This window comes from Panthera tigris, chromosome A3, assembly GCF_018350195.1.
Source record: "Panthera tigris isolate Pti1 chromosome A3, P.tigris_Pti1_mat1.1, whole genome shotgun sequence".
NCBI classification, from domain to species: Eukaryota; Metazoa; Chordata; class Mammalia; order Carnivora; family Felidae; genus Panthera; species Panthera tigris.
In genome coordinates, this window is record NC_056662.1 from 87,529,976 (window position 1) to 87,557,950 (window position 27,975).

The 27,975-nt window shown below is 48.7% G+C and overlaps 1 protein-coding gene across 7 annotated transcripts in view; it reads left to right on the top strand.

The window, feature by feature from the left end:
• The window catches only part of DYSF (dysferlin), a 224,096-nt gene that overhangs the window by 53,060 nt on the left and 143,061 nt on the right, over positions 1-27,975 (top strand). For all 7 annotated transcript variants that reach the window (XM_042981697.1, XM_042981701.1, XM_042981699.1 and 4 more), the window contains exons 5-14: positions 7,255-7,369; positions 8,609-8,701; positions 9,062-9,273; positions 11,364-11,492; positions 11,945-12,007; positions 12,753-12,803; positions 14,335-14,365; positions 14,954-15,069; positions 20,300-20,426; positions 21,977-22,080. In XM_042981697.1, the coding sequence (XP_042837631.1) occupies positions 7,255-7,369; positions 8,609-8,701; positions 9,062-9,273; positions 11,364-11,492; positions 11,945-12,007; positions 12,753-12,803; positions 14,335-14,365; positions 14,954-15,069; positions 20,300-20,426; positions 21,977-22,080 (1,041 nt within the window). The remainder of the gene's footprint in view (positions 1-7,254; positions 7,370-8,608; positions 8,702-9,061; positions 9,274-11,363; positions 11,493-11,944; positions 12,008-12,752; positions 12,804-14,334; positions 14,366-14,953; positions 15,070-20,299; positions 20,427-21,976; positions 22,081-27,975) is intronic.

The window sequence follows — 27,975 nt, forward strand, 5'->3', positions numbered from 1 at the left end:
TGCCTTCTCCTTTCTGGGTTGGGACTCCTGTCTGACTGCAGAGATTGCCAATTCTTCATAGACCATGTCTTCAAGAGCGGGGTGTGAAAGCCAGAAGGTGATGGATCGGAGAGGAGGTCTAAGCCCTGCATGGTTTAGCCCCCACTTGAGCACAGGCTAGGGGAGGTGGGGCCAGGAGGCAGCTCTGGCCAGTGGAGACTATCCGAGTCCATTTTCTAGTGCCTGTGATAGTGCTAAGTCACAGAGCAGCCCAGGCAGGGGCCCCAGGCCCCAAGACCATCTGAGCTGGGGCTTCCCACTTTGGGACCTGGGGATGGTTGCAAATGGAGCGGGAGGCACAGAGAACTGAGGTTGTACTCAGAAGGGACAGGGAGCCCTGTCAGAAGCTCAGGATTCTACTAGCTATTTACTGAGGCAGATTTCTGGGCTGGGCCTAATGGGCAGAGCATGTCAGGCGTACCCAATTGAGTTTAGCTCAGATTGTCAAAGCAACCTGCTGAGGGAGTCATAGGAGTGAAGACAGGGTGCGGGATCCTTGGAAAACCTTGGAAAGACTGAGAGGAGGAGGAAGCCTGGGACAGGTTGTGAAATCCTGCTGCAGCTGGCCTATAGACTACATTTACCCAAATCCCTTCAGATGTGGCACACTGCACTGTGTGCCATGAGAAGATACCAAATCTGTCCTCAGACAGGTTCTAGACTGAAGGGGAAAACACTATCCCTGTCCTGGGGGAGCCTCCAGGCCTATGGTGGTTCTGGACACACAGGGAAGAAAGAAGCAACATACTCACAAATTTCCTTTGAGAGCAACTTGCTAATGAGCGTGTGGACACAGCATGAAAACCGTCGGTATTACCTCAGTCTTTTTTTTTTTAAGTTTATGTATTTATTTTGAGAGAGAGGGAGAGAGAGAGAGAGAACGAGGGGCAGAGAGAGAGAGGGAGAGAGACAGAATCTCAAGCAGGCTCCACACCATCAGCACAGAGCCTGATGTAGGGCTTGAACTCACGAACCACGAGATCATGACCTGAGCGAAACCAAGAGTCTGATGCTTAACCGACTGAGCCTTCCAGGCTTCGGTCTTCACAACCAGAGGCAGATCCGAAAATGAAACCTGCTGGGTGACAAGGAAACATGAACCCCAGTGGTGTGGTGGGTTGGGAGCCAGGAGGGCACTGTGTGTGTTGGGAGCAGGAACTGGTGGCAAGTGGATGCACAGCTCTGGTGGGTCCCTGAGTTTCTTTTAAGCAGTTTGAAGATGCTGCCAACCATTCCTGCCTCAGTCACGGCCACATCTTGGCCCCCCCCGCCCCAGCTTCTTAGGTGTTTTCTCAGGGAAAGGTAATAAATAAGACTGTGACACATATGGGGATTTCCTATCCACTCATGCAATGTGTGTCGGGGGAGGTGGGAGTGGGCTGGTCTAGGGTTTGGTCGCGCTAATCAGTGTGAAGAGAACCGGGGCTTAGGAAGCAGGCGGTAAGCAATGGACTGAGCATGGTGGGGTGGGCGAAGGACCCCAGAGCTGGACCGCATAACCTGGAGGAGGATCCGATGAGGTTGTCCTCTGCCTTTGTCTTTGGTTTCCTAGGCCCTCCTAGCCTGGTGACCAGACAGGACCCTCTAGAGTTCTGTGATATTATTGACCGTGGACCCCAAGATGGCAGACATGGGTGACTGAGGTTACCTGCTCCTCCAGGGCAGCGTGTTCTGGTGGACACATGACTGGCTGATAATGGTCTTGTGACGGGATGACGGTCTTGCGACGGTCCAGGGCCGGAGGCTTGAACAGGGCTATCAGGTGGGGTACCTTGATGTGGACAGCCCCGGAAGGACTCTAGGCCAAGGTCATTTGGTTTGCGAGAGCGCAGAGCTCACATACATCCTACAGGAGGAAAATCTCAGCTCTGGTTACGTCTGCAGAAGGGGACAGGCAATGAGGTATGACATCATGGTGAAGGTGGGAGGTCCTGACCATCGGTGGAATCCATAGACATGCCCCTGTGGATCCCCAGTAGAGCTAAAGGCCTCCAGTATTAATCACCTGTGGTCCTGCAGCTGTGGTTCCCCTGAGTCTGTTCTAGGTCCTGGGCTCCAGGTCATCTGAAGCTGCCAGGGATGCCCCTGTAGTTCCTTGATGGGTAAATAAAAGATGGAGCTGGTTCTGTGCTGGAAGTCTCATTCAAGTGCCTGAATGAGTGACTGAAGTCTCATTCATCCACCAGGACGTTGCCACTTCTTCCGGAGGTTGGTGTGGGGCTCTCAATGTGGAGGTGCCTGATGCTGCCTGGATGGTCTTCAAATTTCGGGGCTGCTGCTCCTTCCTGCTTCTCCTGCAGGGCTGCCCCCTTGCTAAGGTGTTGGCACCCAGGTCATGGAGAGCAGCAGCTATGCTCCTGTGGGTCCACCTCCTCTCTGACCTAGAGATGGTGTGCAAAGTCTCCAAGGGTGCAGGGAGGGCCTGGTAAGGGGGGCAGGGTTTGAGATGTAAGAAGGGGTGTTCTCCAAGGGGGGCAGGGTCTGAGATGTAATAAGGGGTGTTCTCCAAGGGGATCTGCTCCTAGGGCCGGGGGACCCGAGTCACCAAGTATTAGTAGAGCTGGGGCTGAAAGGCAGCCAAGCTGTGCCCCTTCCAAGGTTTTGCTCCTCTCTCTTCACCACAGCGGGGTAGATTTAATACTGAGACCTGCAGCTCCTCCTGCTCCCCCAATCCTGCTCGCTCTGGTTTCCTTTTCTTTCCAACATACTTTATAATTTACACATCTATTTCACTGACTATGTAATGTCTGTCTCCTCTGCCAAGATGTCAGCTCCATCCATGGAGGCAAGAGCCTTTGCTTTGTTCGTGGAAGTAGTCTAGTATCTTGACGTGCTTGGCCCTTAGCGGGTGCTCCCTATATATTTATGCAGGGGATGATTAAGCAGAGTAATGAATGAATGGGTCAGGCCAGATACGTCAGGTAGGATGCCCTCCACCTTTCAGAAAACTGCCCAACGCAGGCTGAGCCAAGCCATCACCCCACACCGGGCCAGCCTCATGAGCAGTTAGGCCCTGCACTTGCTTTAAATCTCTGCTGTTGCCATCTTGAAATTCCTAATAAATTTTTAACAAGGGACCATACTTGGGGTGCCTGGGTGGCTCAATCGGTTAAGCATCCGACTCTTGATTTCGGCTTGGGTCATGATCTTATGGTCTGTAAGTTTGAGCCCTGTGCCAGGCTCTGTGCTGATGGTGTTGAGCCTGCTTGAGATGCTCTCCCTTTCTCTCTGCCCCTCCCCTGCTCGCTCGCTCTCTCAAAAAATAAATAAATACAATAAAAAACAAAAAACAAGGGACCATATTTTTATTTTCCACTTGGCCCGTGGCTGGTCCTAAAGTGGGAAACAGCATGAATGAGTAGGGGGCTTATTTGTCTCTCTGAATGAGATTCCTATGGTTACAGCGGAAGCACGTTTCTCAGGTTTTCAACCTTTTGTTTTAGTTTACTATTTCTTTAAAAAGTTCTTATTTTTTATTTTGAGAGACAGAGAGAGCGCACGAGGGGCCAGGCACCCCTAACCTTTTATTTTAAAATAATTTAAGTTTTAGAGAAAGGTTGCAAGAATAATACAAAGAGTGTATTATTCTAAACCTTTGAGACTAAGTCTCCAACCTCCTGGCCTGTCACCCTGAATTTAGTGTGTATTTTCTCTGATTAAGGACTTTTCCTACAGAACCCACAGCCTGCAGAAACTGAAGAAATTAATGTTGATAACAGCATTGCCACAGACCCGCATTCGAGTTCATGTGTTTTCAACAGTGCTTTGTAACGAAAAGATCCACTTAAGGATTATATGTTGTGTTAGTTGTTTTGTCTTTATTCTTCTTCCATTTGGGAGAATTCTTCAGTCTTTCTTCGACTTCTACAACCTGTGACCTTGACGCTTTTAGGAATACAGGTCGGTTATCCTGTACAATGTCTCCCAGTGTGGGTCTGTCTGATGTTTTCTCGTGATTAGATTTAGGTTGAGCGTCTTTGGCAGGAAGAGAATACTATGATGCTCTGCTGCCCTCATTGTATCCCCATTACTGTGCTTTTAACTTTGATCATTTGATTAACATCACATTTACTGGCTTTCTCCATTAATCACCAATCCATTCCCTTTTCTCATAGGTAGGAATTGTGGGGCGGGGGGGGGGGGGGGGGGGTGGAATGTGTACCTTGTGACTCTAAATACTCTGATCCTTATCCGATTTTTACCCGGCAGTTTTCACATCCATTGTTATTTCCTTGGTTGGATTAATTATTGCTTGGATGGTTGCCAAATGGTGATATGCTAAATCAATTATTTTTGTCTGCATACATCGGTTTGTATTTCACTGTAAGGAAAAGCTTTCTTCTGTCTATTTCTGTGTAGATTAACCTATTCCTATTTTATTCAATGGTTTAATCTGTTACTATATTTATTTTCATATTTAAATTGTCCCAGATTTGGCCAGTGGGAGTCCATGAAACTAGAGTTCTGTGTCCTTTTGACATGTTTCTATCATTCTTTGAGTATTTCCTTGTTTTCTGGCACAAAAAGTTTCCAGGGTCATCTACTTTCCCTGGCCTACTACTAGAATTAGTTACTTTTCCAAAAAGCCCAACTTGCCTTTTGATGAAGTGGGGGAAAGCCCCAGGTTGTTAAAAATACAGATGCCCAGGTCCACCCCTGAGATGCTGACTGAAATCTCCAAGAGTTCTGGGGTGGCTGTGAGTGGGTCTGGGCACCGAGGTGGGGCTCCAGAAGCTCTTCTTTCCTCCGGGTTGCCGGAGCTTAGGGCACACGGCTCGCTACCTGCTCAAGTGGCGACATCTGGTGGTGTTTCACAAGCCTGGACTGCCGTGAGGGCAGTCCCTTGGTTTCAGCACATGAAGGGTCTCATTGCCTTCCCTGGCCTTGCCCTGGGTCTCCTGGGATGCTGGGCTACGCTGGCTTCCTTCCTTGGTGTTCAGAGCCCCACCCTTCCACTGGTCCTGCCCTCCCTCAGCCTGGCTGCCCCTGCCAAGGCCCCAGTCTGGGAGATTCAAGCCCCAGACCTGGAGAAATGAAGGACCTTCAGCCCTTTCTGTCTCAGGACCAGGATTCCCCCGCCAGGAGTTTCTGGAATCAGTAAAGATGTCTAGTGAATTATGCTGAGCTGTTCAGAGGATATGATGCATTATTAACAATTATGTTTATAGCGGATTTGTCAAGGGGCACCTGGGTGGCTCAGTCGATTAAGCGTCTGACTTCGGCTCAGGTCACGATCTCACGGTTTGTGAGTTTGAGCCCCACATCAGGCTCTGTGCTGACATCTCAGAGCCTGGAGCCTGCTTTGAATTCTGTGTCTCCCTCTCTCTCTGTCCCTTTCCCGCTCATGCTCTGTCTCTCCCTCTCTCTCAAAAATAAACATCAAAAAAAAAAAAAAAGGGGTTTGTCAAAACCTGGGAAATGCTTACTGTCTAACATAATAAAAGAAAAGCGTTTAAATTTTTTTTATTAAAATTTTTTTTAATGTTTATTTATTTTTGAGAGACACAGACACAGACAAAGTGTGAGTGGGGAGGGCAGAGAGAAAAGGAGACACAGAATCTGAAGCAGGCTCCAGGCTCTGAGCTGTCAGCACAGAGCCTGACAGGGGGCCTGAACCCACAAACTTCGGGATCATGACCTGAACTGAAGTCGGACGCTCAACCGACTGAGCCACCCAGGAGCCCCTAAATTTTTTTTTTTTTTTTGAGAGAGAGAGAGAGAGAGTGAGCAAGCAGGGGAGAGGGGCAGAGGCAGAGAGAGAGAGAAAGAGAGAGAGAGAAAGAATCTTAAGCAGGCTCCACGCTCAGCATGGAACCCGACTCAGGGCTCGATCCCATGATGCTGGGATCATAGCCTGAGCTGAAATCAAGAGCTGAAAAAAAGAGTTGGACACTTAACCAACTGAGCCACCCAGGCATCCCCAAAGCATTTTTTTTCCCAAAGCATTTTTATATACAACAGGGCTATACACTATTTGTTTAAAAAGATGGAAGAGAATTGTATCAAAATGTGAATAAAGGTGGACTTAACGGCAATTTGTTTTCCCTTGCATTATTTTTTTTTTCTTTAAGGCTTTTGTATTCCCTAAACTTTCTTAAATAGAGCATTTATTATTTTGATCAGTAAAAAGGCTGCCCCAGGAGGCTTGCTGAACCTATGGTACCAGGGAAGGCTGGGCCAGGCCCCCACTGGCCTAGGAGCTGCAAGGCTGGAGAGTCTACTGAGGCTGTACCTTTTTTCAGGTTCTGGGGCTGTTTGAATAGTGCGAGGTCTTGGGGAGTTGTTCCATGGGGTGAAAAACAGGGCAGGCTTTCCTGGTCCATGAGAGTGTGGTGAGTAGTCCCTCTCCTCTTGGCTGGTCAGAGCTGGAATAGCTGGGGTTGAGGTGGGGGACAGGGGTGCACCTGGGAGGAAAGAGGGCTCAGAAAGATGAGCAGCACCCCAAGACCCTCTCAGAGTTAGCTGCTGCCTGAGCCGCCTGTGGAGAAACAGTGGGGGTTGGGAGGGAGGCTCAGCTAAGCAGAGTGGCCAAGGGGGCTTTTTCCTGAAGATAGCCTTAGGCTGAGAGATAAAAAATCCTGCAGGAGGGGTGGCTGGGTGGCTCAGTGCGTTAAGCGTCTGACTCTTGATTTCAGCTCAGGTCATGATTTCACAGTTCATGGGATTGAGCCCTGCTTCGGACTCTGTGCTGACAGCCCATAGCCTGCTTGGGATTCTTTCTCTCCCTCTCTCTCGGCCCCTCCCCTGCTTGCGTGCACACGGCCTCTCTTTCTCTCTCAAAATAAAAACATAAACATTAAAAGAAAAAAGAAAGACAAATCCTGTAGGAGAGGTTGAATTGTGGATTCGTTTATAGAAGCTTATGATGTGCTTTATCGGCTAACTTAATCCCCACGTGACCCTACAAGGAAGGTAGTATTGCTGTTAGTACTATCATTTTACAGATGAGGAAGGTGAGGCATGGTGAGGTTACAGATCTTGACCAAGTCCGCACAGCTTCTGAGTGGTAGGATCTGATTCCAGATTCTGTGCTTTTGACCACTTGACCATGCTGATGGGCCCCTGGGGGAGGCTTTGCCACAGCCTCCTGCAAACCTGACCCTTGTTAGAGCCTTTTTCCTAGGTGGAGGGGTAAAAGGAATAGGAAGGATGCTGGAGGTGGTGGTCCAAGGCCAATGTACTGACCTGCTGCCCTTCCACTCCCGTCTCTTCCAGGCCTCACTGGTCTTGCAGGTGTCCTACACGCCACTCCCTGGAGCTGTGCCCCTGTTCCCACCGTCTGCGTCTCTGGAACCCTCCCCGACTCTGCCAGACCTGGATATGCTGGCTGGTGAGGAGCCCACCCTGGCAGGGCCCCTGGGAAGAAGCCCAGTAGCAGTGCTTAAGCCTGGGGGTGGGGGGCATAGTGAGGCTTCAGGCAGCCTCTGCCGCCTTCCCCAGGTTGGAGGCTGCTCAGTCCAGAGGCGAGAAGACACCAGTGGGTGGGGAGTGAGAGCTGCCCTCCACCGTGCAGAAAAAGTGCCACTAGGATTAGAGTGAGGGAGCCCTCTTGGGGAGGGGCCATGTCTGGGCTGGTGCTCTGTACTGTTCAGCTCTCGGGTGGGTGGGGGCTTCAGAAGGCATGCCTGTGCTAGGATGGGGTCAGTCCCAGATGATACCAGAGGCCCCGCCCGCTCCCCAGCAGTGAATGCTGCCTGGGTCTGGCACTTAATACGCCTTTGGTGATGGCATGTGACAAAAGAGCTGGGTTTTCCTTGAAAGAGCCCTGGGCCAAATTCAGGGTACATGAGTTCCTTTCTTGCCTTTGGCGCCAAGTAGCTGTGTGACTTTGGGCTGGCCACTCTCCCTCTCTGGGCCTACAGTTTATCACTTGCGAAATGAACAGACTGAGTTAGCAAGTTGCAGGGTTGCCTCAGTTCTCTTCACCTGCTTCTGCTGGCTCGGTCAAGGGAGGATTCAGCCCAGGGTGGTTGGCTTGCCGGTGTGGGGCTGGTAAGGCCTCCATGTGGCCCAGCCTGCTTGAATGTGCAGGAAGCTCCACAGAAGTTCCAGGTGGGGACATGGTCATGGGAAAGAGCCTACAATTTCTCTCATGGTACAGGGAGCTAGAGAGAGGCACCACATTAAAACCTGAGCGGCGCCTGGTGGGGGTGTGCCCTAGCCTGTCCTGCCCAGCCACAGTGTTGGAGCTTGGGGATAGGGAGGTCAATCTGGACTGGGGCATAGGCTGCCAGGGAGGGTAGGTGGTGGGCAGAAAGAAGGGGTGCTCTGGGGCACAGAGAGTAGGGAGAGTGAAGGGTCCCGAGTGTTCTGGGACCGCCTTGGAGATGGATCTGACAGAGTTAGGTTCGGGCCACTCAGGGAAAACTCCCAAAGGTGACATATTCCTAGTCCTGCCTGGAAGGTAGTGAGAAGGGACAGTCCCCAACAGGCATGGGAACTGTTTCTGAGCTATTGTGCCAGGCTCAGGCAGGCAGGGAGAACAGGTTTGGATGGGGGTGCCCTAGGTTGGCTGTCCTCACCCAGCTCCCTCCTCCCCTCCTGGGGCTGTGCCCTGCCCGCGTGCCAGGTGGGGGACAGAGCCGGGCTGAGACTTGGTCCCTGCTCAGTGACAGCACCGTGGACACAAGATACTCTGGAAAGAAGTGGCTGGCCCCCACGGGTGAGACACGGGCCAGGCTATCCTGATCCTGATCCTACCACCCATAACTGTCTCATTGCCGCCATCTGTCAGCTCTGGAGAGTGGGACGAGCTGGCCAGAGGGGCTGATCCTGCAGGACATGGTGGGGAGGGCTAGGGCCATTCTGTTTCCTCCCTGTTGACTAACTGGACTGACTGCCCTCAAGTTTCAGCTATTGGAAGCTCCTCTTCTTTCTCCCTCATCCATCCTGGCTCACTGATGGGGAGGGGAGGTGGGTGGTGGGTCTCAGCGCCCATGCCCTTTGGCTCCTCCATTGGCCAGGGGGCGTCCCAAGCCCAGGGCCAGAGGGACCAGCCCTTATTATCACCCTCTCCTCCCAGACACAGGAGGAGAGGAGGACACTGAAGACCAGGGGCTCACAGGAGATGAGGCAGAGCCATTAGTGGATCAGAGTGGGGCCCCAGGCCCTGGGGCTCCCGCCACCCCGAGGAAGCCGCCTTCCCATCCACCCCCCTACCACCCCGGGATCAAAAGGAAGAGAAGTGCTCCCACGTCCAGAAAGCTGCTGTCAGACAAACCACAGGACTTCCAGGTAATGGGCTGACTGTCTGACCACAGCCTCCTCTGTCCAGGCTGGGCAGGGTCCTAAGGGCTCTCCTAGGCGGGAGTCTGTGGTTCCCCGGGCCCCTGAGAGACACTGAATGAGCAGTTCGTGTGCTGGAGCTTCAGAACACAGCCCTGGTTTTGCTCTTTAAAAAAATGAGGCAGGAGTGTCACTGCAGAGATGTAGCGTATCTTTACATTTGTTCTGTGATTTCCAACTACCTAGCTTTTGCTACTCAGGGTATGGTCCTTGGACCAGCAGCACGAGCAACACCTGGGAGCTGGTTAGAAATGCAGACCCCCATCCCGCCCCCCCCAGCCCTGCTGAATCAGAATCTGCATTTTAACAAGATCCCCAAACCTAGGAAGCTCTGTCTAGCTCTCTTCTTTTCTCTCTCGATCCATTCCCTTCCTTAGAGCCATGGATTCTTCAGAAAAGTCATGTGGAATCTGAATTTGTTCAAGCTCTTCACACAATAAAACTGTTAATATTAATCCTTTGACATATTTTAATCCCCAAGTTCATCCCATTTTATTTGCATTTTAATTTTGGTCCTTTGCTTATGCTTTTTCTTTTCTACAAATGTTTCCATTTTGATATAGTGACATTTAGTGACATTGAACTAAGTCTTAGAATTACTTTTCAAATTAAAAACAGGAAACTTAGCTCTTTACTAAGTGCAACAAATTGTAATAATATATTAGTTCTAAATCGTGGTAATTTAGGTGAAAGTCCTGGCTGTAACCACTATCTATGCCTGAGAGACAAAATTCTAACATTATTATTATTCCCAAGACATGTACCTACTGCTATTTTTTTCTTTTTAGAAAATTGATGTATGTTTTTTTTGTAGAAAATTTAGAAAATACAGGAAAATGAAGAGAATAAAAATCATGGTTCTACGTTTCCACTGTTATTAATAATATATTCTTCTATAGTATGGCTTTTTAACTTTTTTTAAATGTTTATTTATTTTTGAGAGAGAGAGAGAGAGTGAGCAGGGGAGGGGCAGAGAGAGAGGAGAAGACACAGAATCTGAAGTAGGCTCCAGGCTCCAAGCTGTCAGCACAGAGCCCAATGTGGGGCTCGAACGCAGCAACTTGAGATCATGATCTGAGCCGAAGTCAGACGCTTAATGGACTAATCCACCCAGGCACCCCTATAGTATGGCTTTTAAAAAGAAAGTATTGATTGATCTGTCAATAAGTAACTGCTGCCTAAAACTTAAAACCAGTAAACATCTTATTTTTCCTTGAAAATTGTTCTAATATTTTAAAAGTTCATGTTTTAAAATATCTTGCCTAAATGTGGAAGCACAGATATTCCTGAAACCTTATATTACTCAAAGTTCAGCGGAGAAAACTCTTAATTTATTTCTCAGAACGTGAGAAAGCATTGCATCCTATAAAGGATACAGTGGGGTTACTCCACTATGTAAGCTTGGCCTCTGAGGGAATTGTCAGTGAAGAATGTTCAAACCACTCGGATGTGCTGGTGTCGAGGTGTCTGCGGGAGGGCTTGTGCCAATGGCGGCATGAAATGATCTGGGGTCTGGGTCCTGGGCCCAGCCCTGGAATTTAATTCTGGGAGGTTCCCTGGGGCATCCTGGCAGCTCGTGTGTGGAACTATAGGATTTGATAGATACAAGGGACCTTGGTAGGAAAATACGATTGTTCTTATAATGCTCTTCCTAATTCTTATTTATTTATTTATTTATTTATTTATTTATTTATTTATTTATTAAAGTTTATTTCTTTATTTTGAGTGAGAGAGGAGACAGACAGGGAGAGAGAGAGAGAGAGAGAGAGAGAGAGAGAGAGAGAGATTGTGAGTGGGGGAGGGGCAGAAAGAGAGGGAGAGAGAATATCCCAAGCAGGCTTTGCACTGGCTAATCCCACCAGCCACAAGACCGTGACCTGAGCTCAAAGCAAGAGCCAGACACTGAACCGACCAAGTCACCCAGGTTCCCCCTAATTCCTTCTTCACACCCCTCTGAGAAGCCAGCAGTGATTTCTGACTCCCTTGGGGCCTGCCTGCTTTCCCCCTTCCTGATGCCCATACTTTCTCCTGGCTTTCAGATCAGGGTGCAAGTGATCGAGGGGCGCCAGCTGCCAGGGGTGAACATCAAGCCTGTGGTCAAGGTCACTGCTGCCGGGCAGACCAAGAGGACACGGATCCAAAAGGGAAACAGCCCACTCTTCAACGAGGTGGGAGGCGCTGGTTATCAGGGCTAGGACCTTGGTGGCCCTTCTGAACTGGGAGCGCACAGCAGATACCTGGCAACCACTTGTTTTTGTATATGGCGCTAACTTTGTGTGGAGAGATGTGCTGGGTTCTGAGTAGGTTATCTGTGGACCTGGAGGGAGGGTTGTAGCTCTTATTCCTGCACTGGGCTCTCGATGCTCCACATCTCTGTCATGCTGTAGGGCTAGCCACCCACCCTGTCCCTGAGATGACAGCCTCCGTGAGGTCAGGGGTGGAATACCCCAGAACTTGTCAATCCCCAGAGCTCGTTGCTGGGACGAGCTCAGTCCACACTTCTGTATGGACCAGACGTCAAGGCTGTGCGTGGTGGTCCAAGGGGTGGTGGAGAACCCCTCTCTGTCTAGCCCTGTGGTCAGCAGCTACTCATTTGTTTCCCTTTCGCCCTGGACCACAGACTCTTTTCTTCAATGTGTTTGACTCTCCCTCGGAGCTGTTTGACGAGCCCATCTTCATCACGGTATGTCTCAGGCAACAGTGTTCTCCGTTACATGTACACTCACATACATGTCCCTGTGCATGTGTGCACATGTGCGTTTCAGCGTGCGTGGACGTGTATGCCTGTCGGCATGAGTGTCAGCATTTGTGAGAAAGGAGCCATGAAGCCCAGGGGATGGGTGATGTTCAAGACCATCAAGTTCTGCCGGTCACAGAAATGCCTTCGGTAGCTCAGGTGGAGGTAGCAGTGGGGTGGGGAACCCCCACTGCTCAGGAACCCCCCCAGATGCTGTAGGTCAGGGGCCTGAAATCATTCCTGCAGTGGACACTTATTTTCATTTTATTTTGTTTGTCCATGTGCCTGCTTCTGGCCAGGATTTTCTTTTTTGGGCTTTAGCTTTTTTTTTTTTTTTTTTTTTGGTCTTTCTTCTGGAAGGCAGTATAGTTTAGTTGCTGAACGTGTGGGCTCGGGAGCCAAACTGTCTGTATTCTGGTTCTGCCTGTGTGTTTCGGGGTTGTGTGCTTCTGTACAAGTCCTATAATGTCTCTGTGCCTCTGTTTTTTCGTTTGTCAAAAGGGGGCAATAATACTCCCTACTCATGGGGTTCATGTGAGTGTTAAACATCTCTCAGAACAATCTCTGGAACGGAACAAGTGCTACCTAAGTGTTGGCTGTTAACTGCTTGGGAGGGAAGAGATGTTGTGTTGGTCCTTCCTGGGCCAACATTTACTTGTAAGTGAGAGTTTTAATTTATCTTTCCCCCCAGGTGGTAGACTCCCGTTCTCTCAGGACAGATGCTCTCATTGGGGAATTCCGGGTAATTATTTATTTTCCTTGAAATTGGTTAGTTCTTGCTAATTCATGTTAGTAGAAACTCTGTACATAATGTGCAGAGGCTTGTGCTTTAGGGGTCCTGTTCCTATTGGTCTGTGTTGGAGAAATATAGTTAACATTTTTAAAAAAATATTTATTTATTTTTGAAGAAGAGAGAGACAGAGCATGAGCCGGGGAGAGGCAGAGAGAGAGGGAGACACAGAATCTGAAGCAGGCTCTAGGCTCTGAGCCGTCAGCACAGAGCCCGATGCGGGGCTCGAACTCATGAGCTGCGAGATCATGACCTGAGCCAAAGTTGGGTACTTTACTGACTGAGCCACCCAGGTTGCCCCAATATAGTTAAAAAAACAAAACAAAACGATGTTCTAATGTCCTGACAAAAAGGGAAGAGAGGGAAATCTCTTCCTTTATGTCCAACAGGGGGAATTCAGCTTCTTCTGATTCGTATTGGTCCTTACATCTGGGAAGACAGCATGGAATTGGCTGTTAGGTGGCCCTCCTAATTCTGACCAGGCCCTTGCTCTGGGTTTGGAGTTGGGTCCAGATGTGGAGTCCAGGGGATCAGGGTGCGACATGGGAGAGCGGGGAGCCTGCCCCTCCGTTTGCTCCAGATCACGCAGAAGCCAAGAGTGCACTGCAGAGAACCAAGAACTGACAGTATGATTCAGCTCGCAGGAAGGCATCAGCAGGTCTCATAAAGCAAAAGCAACTAGCAATGGAGACCTTCGCGAATGGCGTTTTGATGGGTCCTTACTGATTTTCGCAGTTTTGAATCTTCAGGCATTTATCAAATGGAAGGAAGGGGTACAGGCTTATTTTAACCTCTCCATGCTATCCAAGTAAAATATGGCTCCTTCTCTGGAAAGTAATCACAAGATAGAAAACTAAGTCAGTTTTCCTGGAGAGGCAGTTTTAAAAGACTGGGATCTATCCTGAGTCCTTCTGTAATAAATGGGGTTTTATGTATTGAGTCTCTAATCTTTGAAGTATATTCTTGTTCTGAGAACCCAGAGGTTAAAGTAAAAAAATTATTTTCTTTTTTCTAATTATAAAAGTAATCCATGATAAAAAAAAATTTTTTTAGGGCAGTTTTAGGTTCATAGCAAAATTGAGTGGAAAGGACAGAGTTCTCATACCTCTGGCTGCCCCCAGGCATAGCCTCCCCAGCCATCAGTGTCCTTCTGATCTATGAACTTTTAAAAAAAAATTATAAAATATAAGAAAGACAAAATAAAAAAGTAAAATCAATCTACCACCTGAAGCTACCACTCAGAGAGCACAGTTACCATTTTGCTGTGTTTCTTTTGCTCTTTCTTCCTATGCATAGATACGCTTTACCAAGCTTTGATCAAAATGTATTCTGCTTTTTTTCCCCATGTAATGTCAGCTTACGAACATTTCCCCATGTCGCCGATGTTCAAAGCATGATTTTTAATGTGACGGCATAATGCACCATACTTCATTTAACGCTCCAGAGGCAAGAGTTTGATTTGTGTTTCTTGGTTTGATTTCAGATGGATGTGGGTACCATCTACAGAGAGCCCCGTGAGTCATATCCTCATCACCTTGGCCATATCCTTGCATTTTGGTTTTGGAGGCTGTTGGGGACAGCCAGTTGGGACAATCACTTTTCTTCCTTCGGGGTTTTAGAATCTAGATGTAGACTCTGATCCTGAAGATGACAGCTGCAGGAATGGAGAGAAGTCAGGCTTCCATCATCCAAGTAAAACAGGCCCTCAGGGAGATACAAGCCCCCATGTGGGTCTCCGTTGGCCCAGTCAGGGATGCTAAATCTGGAAGCCCCCAAGCAAGGGTTGCTGGTGTCACCTTCGACAGGGGTGGGCCATTTTGATAACAAGTCTAGTATTTCTCCACATCCTGCTTTCTGTTCTGGTCTGGTCACTTCCTGAGAGGGAGGCAAATGGCCGGGGGTCTGGCTTTGGTAGCCTCTTACAGTTGTTTCTGTTGACATTTCTGACTTGGACCCACATGAACGTTCGACGTGTGGCCCCTAGGTCTGCGTGAATAAATCCCTCCTCTCCCCCAAATGTAGTCGGCCCCGGGCTCCCAGATGTGGTTGCAGACTTGGACCCTTCTAATTCTGCCGTCACCAACAGACGTCATCTCTCTTAGGACACGCCTATCTCAGGAAGTGGCTGCTACTCTCGGACCCTGATGATTTCTCTGCTGGGGCCAGAGGTTACCTGAAAGCCAGCCTTTGTGTGCTGGGCCCCGGAGATGAAGCGCCGGTGAGTACGTTGCCTGGGTTGTCCTCACAGCCCCTCATCTGGCAGGAGAGGCACCAAACAAACAAACAGAAACACAACTTGATGTTTCTGATTTATTTATTTACTTTATTAAAGTTTATTTCTTTTGAGAGAGAAAGAGAGTGTGTGTGTGTGCAACTAGAGAAGGGATGAGAGAGAGAGAGAGAAAGAGAGCGCAAGTGGGGAAGGGGCGGAGAGAGAGGGGGAGTGGGAGAGAATCCCAGTGCAGAGCCCGATGCAAGACTCAAACTCGTGAACCTCAAGATCATGACCTGAGTGGAGGTCGGACGCTTCACCGACTGAGCCACCCAGGTGCCCGGTTTTTCTGATTTAAAAGAATGCATGGTAATTATGAGAACTGTAGAACATGTGGAGAAGTATAAGTAAAAAATGAATCACTCATAATTCTACGCCTCAGAGACAGCTGTGATTCACATCTTATTGCATATCCTTCCAGAAGGATCTACATGTGTATTTTTCTATTTTTTTATTACTTTAAAAAATTGAGGTATTGACATAACATTGTATTTGTTTCAGGCATATGACATAAAAATTTGTTATTTGTATACATTGTGAACTGATTATCATGATAAGTAAGTTAACACCCATCACCTTACATAGTTACAAAAATATTTTTTCTTGTGATGAGAAATTTTAAGATCTATTCTCTCAGTAACTTTCAAATATACAATAGAGTATTATTGACTAGAGTCTCCATGCTGTGCATTACATCCTTGTGACTTACTTATCTTGATAAATGCAAGGTTGTACCATTTGACACGCTTCGTCCAGTTCCCCGCCCCCCCCCCGCCCCCCTGGCAACCACCCATCTGTTGTATAGTTTTCTTTTTTTGCAAAAGTGAGATCATTCTCTCTATCTACTCCACCTTGAATTTTATCGGCTGAGCATATACCATTATCCTCTTTACACGCCAGTAAGTCAAGTTACAGGTTGAGAGTGGGAAGAACAAGACAGGCATGCGGAATTGGGGAGGTAACAGCATCTTTGCATGTTTGGCCAGAAGAGAGAAAGTTTGCAGTAGTTTTGGGAGAGGAATGAGGGGTTAATTCCAGGTAAACAGAAGGGTTTCTGAGCAGACACAAGAGCGCCCACTTCGGGTTGGCAGCTTTGTGGTGGGGCCCCATAATAGTCAGTGGCCTGGAAGCAGGAGGGAGGAAGGTAGATGGCGTGGGCAAGGCAGGAGCAGTGGAAGCACTGGGCCGAGGGAGCCAGGGCATCGGGACATGGCTGGTGGTGCCGGGCAGGGAGGATGCAGGGGTGCAAGGCTTAGAGCTGATGAGGGGGGTGGGCAGAGAGAAGGGAACGCACAATTTTTGAGCACCTGCAGTGTGCCAGGCTGCATTGGTTGCCTCACACTATGACTGAGAGTTTGGAGGAGGCAGACGGGTTGAAAGCTGTCTTCAGAGAAAGGTTTCAGTGGCCACAGTTTTGCTAGAAGAAGGGCCCTGAGTGGCTGGAAGTTGAGATATGGCCATGCCTCCAGCAGCTGAAGGGGAGGGGAGATTAAGGTGCTGCTGGTGGAGGAAGGGAGCTGTGCTGGTGACTGACTTGTCCACATGGATGTTGGTTATCTGCTGGGAGAATTGGAAGGCATATAGGCAAGCGATGAGGCAGGGACTAGAGTCATTAAGGAAAGGTGACCACGCGTCCTCAGCTTGGTGGCCGGTACCGTGGGAACCAGGGGAGAGAGTGGCACATGCGGTGGTGTGGACTTGCAGATAAAAGAGAAGGTGGAGTGATGGCGGGTGCACGTGCAAGGTGTGGACTTCTCTTCCCAGCCTGTGACAGCCAGGAGAGGGAGAGGCGAGAGTGGGGAAAGCGGATCTCTAGGGACAAGAGCGGTGGGAGGTGGAGTCGCCCAGGGAAAGCCACTAATCATGGAGGCGGAGGGCAGGTTCCACGAGGACGTCAGGAATAGGGGTTGGCTGATGACAAAGGCTCAGGAAACCACAGTGGGGAGGGTTAGGGGATGGAGAACCCAGGGTTCTGTGCCGTGCAGGGGGCTGATGGTGCTCAGGTGGACAAGCTCCGCCCTCCCAAAGGCACCTGTCCCTTCTTCTCACCCCACAGTCCAGCCCTGTCCTTCTGTAGCACCTCTCTCCAGACATTGTACAATCTTGCTCTTCTCGTGGCATCTCTGAGCCTGTTACCCTTTTCTAAAACATTTCTTCCTCCTCTTCCTATTAATTGTAACCTTGCTCTTTCTTGATGAAGCCACTTCTTTTGAAACTCAGACAGAAGCCCCCACTTTCTGCTCCGACTCTCCATGGGTTCTGGAATGTCAGGAACAGCCACCTTTCACTTCCCACTGCAGCCTCCCGGCCAGCAGCTTTCCCAACTTCGGTGCTGCCTCCTCCTTCAAACGCTGCCTCGATGATTGATTCCCCCTCTTCTGGGCTGTTACTCACCCCTGGCACAGACAGAGCTGGTCCAGGGACATCTCTGCTTGCGGATTCTCATCTTTGCCGTTGTCCCGAGATGTGACGTGTCCTCGCTGATGAGCCACCAATATCTGATTTTATTTCCTTTAAGACCCTGAGCTCCGAAATCCCTCTCTCCGCTGCTCTCTTTCTGCCTTTTTCCTCCCTTACCCCTGCTGAATGACAGTCCTTCCTCCCTGGCATTACAGCCCCCCCTGACTCCTCTCGGATTTCCCAGTCCATCAGTATCCTCCTGCCATGCTTTCCCCTCCTCCAGGCTGGACGGACCCCACCCACCTCCATCACAGTTCTCACCATGTGCTTACTGGCCCCACAATAGGGGGTTCTGCCACACCTCATGACTCCACCATCCCCTATTGTCTGTACCACTCCTTGGTCAGTTTGGGTGACAGAGGTCACCTGGAGGTGCTGGCTAGATGAACCTGGGGGCTACCAGCCTCTTCTTTTACTTGGGTGTTCTTTACTCATTCCATTCTCCACAGTGGCTGTTTCCAAACTTTGCTGTCTTTCCTAAGCCCCAACCTCCGCCTCCTTGGAGAGGCAGGGTTGCACAGCGGTGAAGGATGTGAGCTCCTGGAAGCTCCCTGGTTCCTCATTCCTGACTTCATTTGTCTTCCCTCCCTTCCCCATCTTCCTGCCTCCTTTGCCATGTTCTCGAGTCCTCCGCCATCTTGTTCTACGTGCTCCTCCTGGTGTCTCCTCTTCTGCCCTTTGGTCTGTACCAGGCCCAAGATGTCCCTACCTTCGAACACCCTCACTTTCACTCATTGCTCCCCATCCCTCTTCTCCAAACTGCTTGCAGCTCGCTTCCAGGAATTGCCAACTTCTTCAGGGAGTATGCTGTGTTGTTGTTCTCTACTCCTCTCCCAACTGCTCATTCCTCCTCCTCATCACTAGGATTCCCGCCACCTTCTTTCCCTGAAACCACGTGCTGGAGGGTCACTGTTGCTAACCTCCAGGGGCTCTTCTCTGCTATTAATCCTCTCTGTTCCTCCACAGAGTTTGATTCTAGAGCCCATGGCTTATTTCAAACTCTCTTCTCCTTTAGCATCGGTGATTCTCCTGATGCTTCCCCCCCCCCCGCCCCCCCCCCCCCCGCTTTAAAAATATGGATCTTTGGGGTGCCTGAGTAGCTCGGTCAGTTAAATGTCTGGCTTCAGCTCAGGTCATGATTCCATGGTTCCTGGTTTCGAGCCCTACGTGGGGCTCTGTGCTGACATTTCAGAGCCCAGAGCCTGCTTCCGATTCTGTGTCTCCCTCTCTTTCTGCCCCTCCCCTGCTTGCGCTCTCTCTCTTGAAAATAAACATTAAAAAAGTTTATAAAAATATGGATCCTTCAAATTCAGTGGCTCAGTAAAATTCCTTTGCCTGCCTCTTCGCTGTCTCTTTGACTCTCACTTTCCAGGAGCCCATCTCTTTCCACCTGAGACTCCTAAGTTGCTCATCTCCAGCTTGGATCTTCCGAACTTCAGACACTCGGTTTCAGTTGCTTTTTTTTTTTTTTTTTTAAGTTTATTTGTTTATTTTGAGAGAGGGCGAGAGTGAGCACGAGCAGGGGAGGAGCAGAGAGAGGGAGAGAGAGAATCCCAAGCACTGACAGTGCAGAGCCCAACGCAGGGCTCTTTCTCATGAACCGTGAGATCATGACCTGAGCCAAAATCAAGAGTCAGATGCTTAACCGACTGAGCCACCCAGGTGCCCCAGTTTCAGTTGCTTTGTAAGAAAGCCGCATTAACATGTCCCTGAGGCCCCTCTAACTTAACATATAAAAACCCAGGATTATCTGCTGCACGCTCCTCACAACTGCTCCCATCCTGTGTGAGGTGACATCTTAGGAAATGGCTGTCATCCACTCAGTTCCCCCAAAAGCCAGAGGCCTGATTTCATTTCTCATCCCTCAGTCAATCCACATGCAAGGGGTTGGTCAGTTTTGTTGGCGTGACAACCTCAGTGCATGCTTCTCTTTCCCATCCCAAGACCAGAGTGACCAAGGTCATACTCCCCTCACGTCTCCCCTGGGCCCCTGTGTGAATTAAGATATAGGTTCAGCTGCTGTAACAAAGACACCCTAAATAATAGGTGTTAAGGAGGATAGAAGTGAATTTCTTTCTGTCATAAATGCCTGGGTAGGCGGTCCAGAATTGGCTTGGTGCTTCCACAGTGACCAGAGACCCAGGTTCCTGGTCTTTGCCCCGCTGTCTTCATCATGAAGCTTCCATCTCATGGTTCAAGAGGGTTGCTCCAGTTCCCGTCATCATGTCTGTATTCCAGTCAGTGGAATGGAAAAGCAGGATCTTGCTTAAAGGTGCTCTTTCCCTGTGAGATGGTGAGCTCCATGGAGGCGGGACCTCTGACTACCTTGTTCACTGCTGCATCCCTCCCCCTTCAGCGCAACCTAGTAGCCACTCACTGAATACTTGTTGACTGAACGAACGGAGCTTAGACCTGTCACGTCTGCACTCTTGTTAATGGGTGGAGTGAGAAGGAGACTGAGGTTCTTGAATACCCCCCGTGTGCCGCATGCATTTACACGTTACTGAAGTTGATTTTCCTAGCAGTCTGCAAGGTCGGTGTTACTGTTTCCACGGTCCAGGTGAGGAAGCAGAGTCTCAAGGGAGGAACCTGCCTGAGATCACATGTTAGTAAGCAGCAGGGCCAGATCTACCTTTGTTCAAATCGCACCATTTAAGGGGTGTTGGTTGAAGTAGAGAAAATACTGGGCTCAAGTGCGTATTTGGTTATATTGTAGCTGGAGAGAAAGGACCCCTCTGAAGACAAGGAGGACATCGAAAACAATCTGCTCAGGCCAACTGGCGTGGCCCTTCGAGGAGCCCACTTCTGCCTGAAGGTCTTCAGAGCTGAGGACTTACCACAGAGTGAGTCTGGTGTCCTCCCTGGGTTGGGAGATTGTAAGTGGGGGACCCTGGGCTGGGGAAGCAGTCTTTGAGATGTTGGAAGGGCTCAGTGTCTCCACAGATGAAAAGCATCCATCCACTTGGTGACCCATCATGCCGTTTGCGTGGGACTGTCCTGGTTTCGGCATGGAGAGTCCCACAGCCTGGGGAACCCCTCAGTCCCTGGCCAACTGGGGAAGTGTCCTCATCTTTCCAAGAAAGAGTGACAGGGTGGCCACTGCCTGGTTGCTCACAGTGACTGGCCCTGCACTGGGCCCACTCTGTGTGCTCAGGAACTGCTGGAGGAATTATGCTGAATATTTCAGAGCCATAGGTTTCAATCCGGGCCACACGTTAGAGTCTCCTGGGACCTTTAAAGGTGTACAGACACCGGGGCCCCACCTCCAGTGTTTTGTATTGATTAGGTTTGGAGTAGGGCTCACACACGGGTCGTTTTCAAAGTGGCTCACTGTTTTGAAGCATGTGTTAGCATAATCAAGCCAATTTCTGTCCATAGAAGAGTCACTGAGAGCGTTTGCAGCTTAGATCCCTGTTTATAAGTTTTGCATAAAGCTAATTATTTGAAGTTTTGCTTAAACTTTGACTAATGATTTAAAAAGAGAAATGCACTCTTTCTGTACAAACTGAATTGTACCAGAATCAAGGAGAAAGCCTTTGAGTAAGTAGTGGGTTTTAAATGGGCATTAAAATGCATGCTTCAAAACATTCTGCATTTATTGGTTGAAACTAGGCAGAAGTGAGATTGGTGAGCTCCCGCAGGGGGCTGGGGAAATAGAAATGTTCGCTTTGTTCAAGGTGAATGTGCTTTATATTTAATTCTCTGCAGTCTTGTTTAAATATAAATAAAACAAAGTAAGTGGGTACATAGGACATGAGTACTTGCTAATTGTTATCTGTTGTATTCATGTAGACAGCAGCTGGTATGTAATCTGTACCTGCCTTTCCCCTCATTCATATACACACCAACATCTATACATGCCATAAGTATACATGTGCACATATCTATTTATCTGTGTATACATTTGCAAATAATATAACTAACTCAGTAAAATATTGATTTGGAGTAGCATAGACTAAAAATTGTTTTTTTTAAAAAAGCAGAAGTGACTTATTGGTTAAGGTCAGGTAAATCACTGTGCTAAGAGACATAAAGGAAAATGTGGAAACAGGCCACCAGTTATGGGATATTATTATAACAACTTCCAGTCTTTTTCTGGATTGTTAATTGCCCTTAGTGATGTGGATTGCTAATCAATCAATCAGTCAGTCCTCACTCCGTTATCTTTTGGGTCTATACAGAAAGCCCTTGAGAGCAGGGGCCAGTGAACAAGCTGTTTGGGCAGGATAAAGAAGCAGTGTGTGCCCTCAGGAGCTGCTGCTCCGGAAGTCCCCGGGCTGAGGGGGTGCCACTCCCTCAGGGAGTCCCAAGACTGTCTGGAGACAGTAAGGTGGAATGCTGGGGTTTTGGTGGTCGGACAGCAGGCGGGCAGTGACCAGAGTGTTCTCCCCAGTGGATGATGCCGTGATGGACAATGTGAAGCAGATCTTTGGCTTTGACAGTAACAAGAAGAACTTGGTGGATCCCTTCATGGAAGTCAGCTTTGCAGGGAAAATGGTAAGAAGCAAGGAAGCAGGAGGATTCTCTCCGGAGGGTGACGGCTGGGTGTGTCTGCGGATGGGTGCTGAGCAGAGTAAAGGACAAGGTGAGGGGGCACACTGCCCTTGGTGCTGCCCATAGAAGGCGTGCACGGGGCGACTGATTGGAGGGTGCACGGTGAGGCACTCATCACGGCCTGGCTCTCTGGGGCTGCCCGGCACACACACGTGGGCGGGTCTGCTTGGGGTATCCGAGATGGATACATAGGTGATAGACACGGTGAGGACAGACAGGCAGTGGGTAGATAGAAGAGTATTTGGGAGAAAATGAAGCAATAGAATGGAAACCAGATGTGAAGTCATAAAGGTAGGGAAACTTAAAAAGCAATAAAAACATAGTGATTATTTTTAAAAAGTCATGGCAGGAGTTGAGTGGAGAAAGTCCACTTTGGTAGGGGCCCTAGGGGTGACTGGCACCTTTCTTCCTCGCAGCCCACCTTCCTGCCCAGCGGCAGGGCTGTTGCTGCGGGCTCCCTCCCTCCAGCCCACCCCAGGCAGGCGGGCACTCTTGCGGCCTCCTCTGCCCATCCTGCGGGCTCTCCCTGGCAGCTGGGCCACTCCCAGGCTTCAGCCTCACCCCTCCACAGAGGACTCCCACAGCTCTGTTTAACTCTGACCCCCACTTCAGCCCCAGACCTCCACAGGCCTCTGCACAGCTCTATCTGCTGCCCCTTGGGCCCTGGAGAAGAGTCCTCTTCTGCCCAATATGCCCTCTATCAGGAGCCTCCCTCCTAAGCAGGTACCGACGTCAAAGGGAGAAGACATGGGCCTTGATTCTTCCTTCGTTTTAAACCTCCTTATGCCAAACATGCCACCCTAGCTTTTGATTTCAAACATGTCCCAAGGCCCTTCCTTCCCCTGTGCCCACTGTCGTCTCTTCCCAGGACCACACAACAGCTTTGGGTTTCATTCTCTTCTCTGGGTTCTCCCCAGAGAAAGCCGCCAGAATAATTAGTCTAAAACAGCCCTGTTTGTGCAATGAAGTTCAAACGTATAATCCGGCTGATAAGGTGCTGTGCATCTGAACTTTCTCACCTGGTCTCCATGGCTTAAGTCAGCTGCTATGGTATCTGTGCAAGTGGGAGAATGGCGCCCCCTGCTGGGAACATGCAGCTCTGCAGCCCCTGCTGGAGCGTGGCCTCGTGCAGGGTTTCAGCCCCAGGGGCTCCCTTCCTGCATCCTCCTGTGCATACAAACTACATTGCTCACACAGCGGCCTTGTGCTCTCTCATCTGTCCTGCCTCTTCCTTCCCTTCAGGGTCACACTTCTAGGCTTTGCACATGGCTGTGCCCTTCCTTCACTCCCCGCCCCAAGTCCAGCATCTTTTAATGTTCAGCTTCCCTAAGGTCCCAGGCCTGATGCGCTAAGTCATCGGGGCTCTACGGTGCCCTGGGCCCTCTTTTAGCAGGTTTTCCATCTCATTACAGTAGTTGTTAGCATCCGTTTCTCCCACTTGTGGGTAAGAGCCTGATCCCAATCATATTTAGTCCATAACCTCAAAGCAGAGACTGTGGTGGAAATGGTGGGAAAATGACATATCAGGTGGGTGCAGACTGCCCCCGTTCTCAGAAGCCCTGGCAGGGAGCCTCTGTGTCCCTACCACAGGGGTTTGGCAAGGGTGGGGTCATGGCCCTCTGAGGTCGTGCCAACCTTGTGGATAGTGCCACCTGCCGTAGAACCAGGGTTGGGAGAGTTGAGTCACATGGCTTGGATGTTAGCGGGAAAATTGGAACAAGGCAGAGAAGAAGGGCTGAGAGTCTGAGCTGGGTGGCAGGAGGGTGGGTGCGAGGCAGTGGGCTTACCCTTCCCTCCCTAGGCAGAGGTGGGGAGTGGGGGAGACAACCCATGGGTGTCACAGGACAATTGCAGAGAAGTTTTAAAAAATAATACACACCAAAAGGTGAGGGTGGTGTGGGTTCCCATTCACACAGCACTTTGCCATTTTCCTTTCTCGTAATCTCTTCTTAGATTCATTTTGAAAAGGAGCAGGGTCTGCCAGCCCATCCCACGGACAAAAGGAGGCCCTGGGATGGGGGTGGGGTGGAGGGAGAGGGAGGTGTCCTATCATCTGATGCCCAGATCCACTCCCCACCTTTTGTTTCTTTTCTCTTTTTATTACTGACGTACATGTTTACTAATGCATTTTGAAAATTACAGAAAAAAGTAAATAAAATGACCCATAATGCACCACACAAAGTTCATCTTTGGTGCCCATCTTTCCCGTGATTTTCCTGTGTGTAGATGATAGACATTTTTCTGATTCTTTACTTTGAATATTTTAAAACATCAAGTTAGAAGAGTTAACACCCATGCACTGGTATGACTTCCACTTAGGTGAAGCACTTGCTAACATTTTGTCACATTTACTTTCTGTATATAGATACTTTTTTTCCCCCTGGGCAATCATTTGAAACCTAGTTGCAGGCTGTACTCCTAAAGGCTTCAGCATGCATCTCCCGAGAAAAAGAAAATTCTTTGTAACAAAATTCTTTGTAGCTACAGTAATATTATCAGACCTATGAGGTCAACAATCATTCCCTAATATTATCCCATACTGGCTCATATAAATTTACTCTGATCATCCCCCCAAATTTCCTTTAGAGCTGGCTTAGTGTGCTGATTGAAGACCTAACTGTAATTCACGCTCTGCATTTGGTCCTTGGGCCTCTTTATTTTAGTCTCTTCTGTAACAGCCCCTCCTGCCTCCCTTCCCCTAACCATCCCCCCGCCCCCGCCCCCACCCCGACAAACATAGTTTTTCTTACCCCATGATATTGACTTTTTTGAAGAGTCCAGGCCGTTTGTCCGTGTTCTGGATCTGTCTGATTGTTTCCTTCTGGTGTTGTTTAACTTGTTCCTCTGGCCCTGTATTTCCTACAAACTGGAAATTAGGTGTTGAGGCCAGACTAGATTCAGATTCAGTATTTCGGCAAGAATGTGTCACACATGATGTTGTGTACATCGTACTGCATCATAACAGGAAGAGAGGTGAGGTTGTCCCACCACTGGTGATGATTGTCTGATCATTTGCTTGAGATAGTGTCTCCAGAACACCCTCTTGTCAAACGACATGCTCCCTTTTGTACTTTGCAAGTAAGTGTGGGCGATGTCTTGGCACTGTGTATCTTGTTTCCCAGCAGCTTCTTACCTAATGGTCCATGCAGCCATTGACCTCCTTGCCGGAATAAGTCATTTACTTGGGGTTGCAAAGTGGTGATTTTCTCATTATCATTCCTTCTCTCTTTACAAGCTAGTGTTTTGCTGGAAAGGAGAGCTTTCCTCCTCCTTGGCCCTTTTGAGCATTACTTATAGACCTCAATACTTTTTATTAATTCAGTGTGTTAAAATCCGTCATGACTGTGTTGGATGTATGAACTGTCCTCAAGTTGGCCATTGGGGGCCCCTTCAAGCTGGCTCCTCCATCCTGAGCCTAACTCAGGGTCTCAATGAAAATGTATGTGGGAGAGGTAACTCCGATTTTAAACTCTTTCACGCAGAGGTGTAAATGCTCACTGTGGGTCCTCACCCAAGTGCTGTGTTAGTGTGGGTTTGGGATCGGGGTCTGATGCCCTGTACTTGGCCACAGGAAGGACTGTAATAGAATAAATGAAAGCAAGAAGGAAGGGGAAAGGTGTGGCTGGATAGGCCTGTGGGACACTTCTTCCAAAGACTGGGATTAATTTCCGAATTTGACAGATGAGGAAGGTCACATCTCAAGATTGTTTTTATTCCACTTTCCTCCAAATGGTAGGGTGCTTTGATGGTGGTGAGAACCGAGACTGACCTCCCTTCAAATTTAATGGCTTTTTTTGGAGCTGAGTTTCAGAGTTCTGGGGCTCCTGGCTACTCCTGGGTCCACACAGGCACCTTGACCTCCCAAGGTCTTTTGTTCTGAGATGCCCTTGGCTGGCCCTGGGGGTTTTTCTAGGTAGGTGCACATGTTCGTGGGATGTGATGGAGGTAGGGGACCTGGCCAAAGCAAGGGGCTATATATAAAGCTGATTGGTGACTGGGCTTCTGCAAGAAGCCCCCAGAAGGAAGAGGCTTATTGTGGCGGAGGCAGTTGAGACCTTCCCTTTTGAAAGCTTCAGCCTGTTGGACACCCCTGGCAGTCCCCAGGCCTCTATCTCACCCTCTCTCTCCTCCAGCTATCTGAACTGCCTGTCTCATTCTTTCTGTCCCTCTCTCTTAGCCTGCCAGTATGTCACTTTTTCTCACTACATCCTAATCTGGAGTCCTGGAGTTTTGCCCTCTGTGTGCCCACTCACCCCAGTCTGGGTCTCATTGCACTTCCACTTATGGACACTTGGCGGCACTATTATTCAAGATGTGAACCATACCTGATTTTACACACACACACACACACACACACACATATTCTTGGTAGTATGTGAGAAGGAAAGGAAAGGTACTTGGGGGGTAGGGTGGGAGATTTTCAAGGAATTTTTTTTCTGAACTCAAGAAAAAAACCTACCAATTATAAAAAAATTGAAAAAAAATCAGAGAAAATAAAAGAAAATGAAAAGAATTAACCATATTTCTGTACCCCACATCACTCTGGAGATAACCACTGTTAACATTTGTGGGTATTTCCTTGTAGTGTGTTTTTCTCTCTAGTGCTTTCACTCCCAAACCTCCACTCCCCCACTGGAAAAAAATTGGATTCAGAGTTGATTTTCATTATTTGTGGATATTTGCAAATTCACCTACTCGCTAAAAAATTTTTTAAAAATTTATTTATTTTGAGAGAGAGAGCAGAGGAGGGGCAGAGAGAAAGGGAGAGAGAGAATCCCAGGCAGGCTCTGACCTGTCAGTGTGGAGCCCGACGTGGGGCTCGAACTCACAAACCGTGAGATCATGACCTGAGCTGAAACCAAGAGTTGGATGTTTAACTGACTGAGCTACCCAGGTACCCCTATTTGTAATCCTAAAATTTATAGTCATGCTGCTTCATGATCATTTGTGGTCTGTGCAGTATGACTGAGGCCCACGTTGCCAGCTGATTTGGAACAATGTGACCCTGCCTTTTTGTCTCCGTTCTCATCCTGTAATTAAGTGTCCTTTTCTTGGTCTGCCTGGTGTTGTGTTTTTCACATTTTTGTGCGCGTTATTGGTGAGTTGACTGTTTAAAATGCTCCCCTAGCGTAGTGCTGTAGTGTAGTGTAGTGCTCAAGTGTTCCTCTGTGTAAAAAGGCTGGGTGTACCTTATAGAGTAAAGATATGTTGCATTCAGGCATGAGTTACAGTGACGCTGACTGCGAGTTCAATTTTTTTTTGTGTGAGTTCAGTGTTAATGAATCAACAGTATATATGAATTTTTTTTTTAAATGACCATTCATGCTTTTTATTGACAAATGTCAGGATGGCTTTCTGATTAAATCAAGAAACAACAACACATCTGACTGTGTAATTTTGGTGTCAGCTCACTGTTTTGTAAAATTCTTTTTTTTTTAAATGTTGATTATGGAGAGACAGACAGAGCATGAGCATGGGAGGGGCAGAGAGACGGGGAGACACAGGATCCGAAGCAGGCTCCAGGCTCTGTGCACAGAGCCTGATGCGGGGCTCGAACTCACAAACCACGAGATCATGACCTGAGCTGAAGTCGGATGCCCAACCGACTGAGCCACCCAGGTGCCCCTATTTTGTAAAATTCTTTGGTAGACCACCCATAAATTATTAGGTGATATTTTTTTTTTTTAGTGTTTATTAGATATTTGCTTCATATTATATATCACCAGCAATTTTATTGCTATGTTCTTATCTAATTCCTATATAAAAGCTGTATAATATCAGAGAAACTATTAAACAATTTTAGGTTATAATAAGTTACAAATGTTCTTTTCAACTTTT